Below are 6,277 nucleotides of genomic sequence, written 5' to 3'. Positions count from 1 at the left end.
ATTATAATGTATACCTTTTTCTGTCTGACCTGCAGAAAGCTATGTCCGCGCTTACATTTTTCGAGCTTACGAGTTGTGTCCGTTTGCAGTCCTTTATATGATTTGGGTGTTGTTTGGTTCATTTTTGCATTTGGGGTTTGCTTAGTTTTGGCATATTAAGGCCTAACCACACCATCAAAGTTTTGTTGTTTCTATATTTTTCAGTAAGTATTGTTGAAGTTGTGAACTTTATTTGATTTGGGTGTTGTTGAGGTTTACTTAGTTTTAGCATGTTAAAGCTTAATCATACCATCAAAGTATTTTTGTTTCTATATTTTCAGCATTAAGTTGTGAACTTAATGGGATTTGGATGTTGTTTTAGTGTTGTTTTGTTCATTATTTCATGTGGGTTTTGCTTAGTTTTGACTTTGAACTTTATGTGATTTGTTGAGTGTTGTTTTAATGATATCTAGTTCATTTTGATATGTTGGATTTAGTTATTTTTGACTGTGCACTGATTCAGTAACTGATCAGAAAAAAGATAGCATATTAAGGTCTAATCACACCATTAAAGTCTTTTTATTTCTATATTTTTTCACCAGGTATTCTTGAAAGTTGTGAACTTTTTGTGATTTGAATGTTGTTTTGTTCATTTTGGCATGTGGATTTTACTTAGTTGACTACATTACTAATTTCATTGAAAAATGGCTTTCACCTTGGTTCTTCATTGAACAATAGCTTACCTAGAGAAGGCTTAGCTACAAGGCTAATTCTTAGCTCTTCACATCTGCTTTGCTGCTACTGATTTAGTATGAGCAAACCAAAACTTCATTGTGGTTGCGGTTGGAGGGGTGTGGAGTGGCTTCTTATCCTTTGATAAACATATAATTTTCGTTTGCACAGATTGTAAAAGTAAAGCAGATTCATATCTGGTTTAAAAAATTTTCCTCATTTCTGCAATCAATTTGCATAGAATAAAAATATATACACAAATTTTGATAGCCTAGTCAAGTTTATTGCCCCACTGAGTTTTATCTCGTTTCAGTGCAAATAACTCAATACCAAAGAAGATGGATCATATGTTAATGAAGTGGCAAAAGAGATTTGTGTAAATACTCTGTTGAGCAATTTTTATCGTTCTAACATTGTGTTGTTGAATCTATAGTCTAGTGAAGCCGTGTGGGACTCTTTCGATTCACTAGCATTGCTGCCTTGTTATTATCTCATTTTCTTGTTCAAAACACAAACTCAAAGTCTAGTGAAGCCGTGTGAGGCCTATTTCGATTCACTAGCATTGTTACGTTGTCTTTCATCTAATTTTCTTGTTCAAACACATAAACTCAAATTCTAGTGAAGCCGTGTGAGGCCTATTTCGGTTCACTAACACCTTACTGTTCATCTTGTTGTTATTGTGTTGGTTGGAATCTGTTGGTACACACATAGTCTTGTATCAATACGGCATTACAATATCCATTGTTGTAACGCTATGTGAAGCGTATTTATATGTATTCTGGTTAGCTGACAGGTTTTTGATAGACCTATTTACAAAGGAATCTCTCGCAATTTCTTTTTAAAATTTTGAGAGTTAACAGAATTTTAGGACCACATAATGGATAAAATGAAGTGGAAGTTAAGTAAATGATCTCATGAGTGTCTTAGATAATTCTTAAGTAAATTCTTAAGAAAAAATGTGTTAAGAATTGATATGCCTAGCATGAATAAGTTTGGTGGTGTTAGCTGAATTGAGATTTTTCTTTTTTACTGGCCAAATTTTTTTGTTAGTTTCATTGTCCTTTTAGTCTATTTTGATTTAACTACAAGTTCATCTCCTGGAAAATAGAAAAAGGGCAGAATTTTTATTGAGTCAAAGTTCCTAAGCTTTCTTAATGTAATTCATCATTTGAGGAATTAAAAGTCTTATCATTTTGGAAGAGCTAGTCCGTTAAGTATGTTTTATCCCCATTTGTAAGATGAGTATTTAGGGAGATTACCACAGGGGGCAAACTAGTTTGTGCATTCTGGAATCTCTAATGTATTTCGTAGTATTTAATTCAAAGATATTGTTGTCATCTCTTTTACAAAAAAACATTAAGATTTCTCAAATCATTTCTTGCACTTATTTTTTATTTCAGGAACAGGTAATTTCATGATGGAAATTGTTAGCCATGAGAAGTTTGAAGATATTTTGTGATTTTCTTTCTCATATTTATATCATATTGATTTGTTACCCATTAAAAACTATATAATTCTCTTCTGAAGAAATATATTTTAATATCGTCTTTGTACCTTTAAGTACTGTAGTTATATTATTGACAACGAAGTAGACAATATATAATTTATGTTTTTTTTTGGAAAAAAAGTGAGTATTAATAGTGACCCATAGTTGACACAAAAAAGTGAGTATTAGTGGCGACCCATAATTGTCACAAAAAAATGAGTATTTGTGGCGACCCGTAGTCGCCACAAACAGGGAGTATTAGTGGCGATCCATAATCGCTGCAAAAAGTCATTTAAAAAAAAAAATCAACTTTTTGTGGCGACAAAAGATCGCCACTAAATCATTATTTTGTGGCGTATTTGTTTGCTTTTTTGTGGCAATTTTTATTGCAATATATGTTTTGTGGCAACTTACATATGTCGTCACAAAATATTTTTAGTTGCGGAAATAATTGCTACGACTCTAATGTCGCTGCTAAATATATTTAGTGGCGACTTTTGATTCTTTTGCGGTGACTTTTATCGCCACTAAAAACTAGATTTCTTATAGTGAATTAATAATAGAACTTTAATTAAATCACCAGATTTGTGTTGCTTCAATCAATTGCACGTGGGTGATAGCATCGAAAAGATGGGAAATCTTCATAATCAATCATATGTTAAAATTACATTAATTAGTTAAATAAAAGAGTTGGTCTTAGTCTATTCTACTAATTATTTTATGTCAGGATGTGCTACCAACCTTATGTGTGAATAGAGTTCATTATTAAATTCATCTTCTCAGCTAGAATCTTGCTGCTCTCTTGCACATGTTAATAGATCGGTTGATTTGTTGCCCGGACTTTCACCTTGTTGGTGAGAGTTAGAGTACGATTCTTCATGTTAAAATTCCTCCCAATTAGTCTTTTTTTTTTTTTAAAGTAAAAAATCTTGCTGTTCACTTACCATATACTGCAAATTTATGTTTAAAAATACATATACTATAGAAGTTCTTTTTTTCGGTGTTAATTTAATTAATATTTAAAGTTAAATTGAATTCAGTCTAATATTTTAAAATTTAAGTTTGAATATTTAAAATTTATACAAATAGTACTATGAATTGTGACTCTTCATAGATCAATTAAATAAAGTAAAAATACAATATAAAATATTACTTAAAATTTATTAATTTAAGTGTTCACATAAATTAGAAGAGAGAATGATGAGTTTTGCTCTCAGAGATGACCAGTCATACATAAGTAGATTTAGATTTATTTAATTATGTATTTATTTTGGGAATGAAAAGAACTTGTAGTTGGTTAAGTGGGAGTGAGAGGAGCAAGTTTAACAATAATGGAGTAATTGAGGTTGTTGATCTCGTAGAATTTGCTAAAACTATTAGGCTCCTCATCCATTTTTATTTGTTCTTATATTAAAAATAAATATTTATTTTTAGTTATTCATTTAAAGAAAATTATCATTCAGTCGGTGTTTAAATATGCAATATGGAGTTATGATTTAATATAATTTTTGGGCCTAAGATTTATTTGTACGCACATATTATATAAGTACAATAAGTGAATCGTTTTTGAACGTTCAGAAAATACGTCGTTCTCATTGTACTCCTCTCCATTATAGTGAAATCTCTCTGCCTCTGCCCATGATTTTTTCCGTCAAGAATTTTTACGTAAATCTGTGTATATTCTTCTTGTTTTGCTTTTGTTTGTAGTTTGCTTATTTCTATCTAATCATAACAATCTGCATTAACAAAGATGTGAAATTTGCAGAAGAATACCTAATTTGTTTTCTTTTGCAAGGTAGATGACTAATGACTCTTGTGATTGAGAATGGAGCGAAATTGAATATGACTAATATCTTGGAAGATTGGAGAGAAAAGGACTTTTATTCTTAAGGAAATATGTTTTATTATTTTTATTTTTAAATAAGTTATTTTTTGATAATATTCATTAATATAAGGAAATTAATATAAAGAAAGGTAGATTTATCAAATCGCAATTAATTTATATTTGAAATTTTTTTTACAAATAAATTTTTTATGTTTATGAAAAAAATATATACCACTTAAATAATTAAAATTATATGTTCAAATAAAACTTCAAACTCTTCAATCGAATTTCATATTGTGACTTCATACCCACCTTAATTTTCTTTTGTGGAGCCTACATAACACATTTTTTGGTTCAGTTTAATCGACTAACTCATTTAAACTCTTAACTCACCAGTCCGATTCATTAAAAACTAATAAAGTAAAAGTTACCTAAATTTAAATACTTTTGGAGTTAATTATTTCTTACTTTAATTTTTTAAAAAAATTATTAAAATTTGTTAATTTAGTCCACATGAATACATCACATTCTTCTGGATATATCAATTAATTTTACATGGATATATTACATTTTTTCAGACACATCACTTAATTTTACACTGATAAATACATTCTTTTGAGTACATCTTTTAATTTTACACGAATACATTATATTTTTCAGTGATATATTCGTACTTTTAAGTAGAGTTAGGGAATTATGTAATCATCTAAAAGGGTTGAAATTTTTAGTAGTTGTTGTAAATTACGTCGTGGTATGATACAATATTTCCAAATTAAATCCAAAAACTTCATTGTTCATCCATGATAGATATGATTTCTACAAAACCAAAAGACTTAATATGACCATTTTTCCATTAAAGATGTCATATACTACTTTTTATTTAAAGAACAAAATAAGAATTACCTCAAAGATAAGAGTCACTAATATTGGCCAAAGACTCTCTCAACATATCTCTTGTGTCTCTCTATATATACAATCAATCAATAAAGAAGTTGTAATAATCCTATATATCATTGCATTTCAAGTTGTGATCACTTCCTTCACCAAAAAAAAGAAAAAATGCCTTCCTCTTCCCCTTCCAAAGTTAGTCGTTTATCCATATCAGAAAATTCAAACGAAACAAAATACAAAGAGATAATATCAACACTACCAAAACTAGATCCCCCTCATCCTACTTATGAAATCAACCAATATAATGGTTTTTGGTTCCATTCTAGCACCTTAGAGGCAACTTTATCCCTCTCGGAAAACTTCAAGGCTCAACCTTCTGATATTTACCTTTGTAGTTCTCCGAAAACAGGCACCACTTGGCTCAAAGCTTTAGCCTTTTCTATTGTGACTCGTGATCGTTTCTTGGATGATGACTCCTCTAACCCTTTACTCAATAAGGTACCACATAATTGTGTACCTACATTGGAAGTCGATTATTATGCCAACCCTTCTTTCCTAGATACTGATTTGCCCGTGTTGGCTACACATGTTCCTTATGCTTGTCTACCCCGGTCTGTATTAGATTCCGATTGCAAGATCATTTACATATGTAGGGAGCCTAAGGACACTTTCGTGTCTTGGTGGCATTACGATAAAAAACAACAAGAGAGTTTCGGTATAGTTGAGAGTGGTAAGACACTCGAACAAGAATTCAAATGGTTTCATGGTGGCAAGTCCATGTATGGACCATATTGGGACCATGTTTTGGAATACTTCAAAGAAAGTGTGCAAAGACCGGAGAGGGTGTTCTTCTTGACGTACGAGGACTTGAAGAGTGACACATTGAACTATGTCAAGAAATTGGCGGAGTTCATGGGGAAACCTTTCACCGAGGAGGAAGTGAATCAAGGCGTGGTTGAAAAAATAGTGGCACGTTGTAATATCAAAAGTTTGAGCAATTTAGAGGTGAATAAGAGCGGTTTTTTTGATCTAAAACAGTGGAAAATCAGTAATAGTTCCTATTTCCGTAAAGGGGAAGTTGGGGATTGGAAGAATCTTTTGACCGAGGATATGGCAAAATCAATTGACAAAATAACAGAAGAAAAGTTTCATCCTGTGGGCTTGAAATTCCCAAGTGAAAAATGAATATGGTTTTATGCGACTAGCAGACCACATCATCCTCAATCAAATAATGGGCACCGACTACGTTTTGGAGTTTTTCATTTGATTCTGTACTCTTTCTTCTTGTTCTTCTTGAGTTCTCTTGCACCATTTCTTTGATGTTTGCATTTTGTTATGGTTTACAATAAATTGGTTATTCTGAA

General features: G+C 31.1%; 1 protein-coding gene across 1 annotated transcript; it reads left to right on the top strand.

Moving 5' to 3' along the window:
* The first annotated feature begins 4,931 nt into the window (after positions 1–4,931).
* LOC107853332 (flavonol sulfotransferase-like) lies at positions 4,932–6,277 on the top strand. The gene has a single exon (XM_016698338.2). It carries the CDS (start codon positions 5,082–5,084, stop codon positions 6,096–6,098), a length of 1,017 nt encoding a protein of 338 aa, XP_016553824.2. The 5' UTR covers positions 4,932–5,081; the 3' UTR covers positions 6,099–6,277.

The sequence above is a fragment of the Capsicum annuum genome, chromosome 1 (genome assembly GCF_002878395.1).
Source record: "Capsicum annuum cultivar UCD-10X-F1 chromosome 1, UCD10Xv1.1, whole genome shotgun sequence".
In the NCBI taxonomy this organism is placed as follows: domain Eukaryota; kingdom Viridiplantae; phylum Streptophyta; class Magnoliopsida; order Solanales; family Solanaceae; genus Capsicum; species Capsicum annuum.
This window is presented reverse-complemented; position numbering and strand designations above follow the sequence as displayed.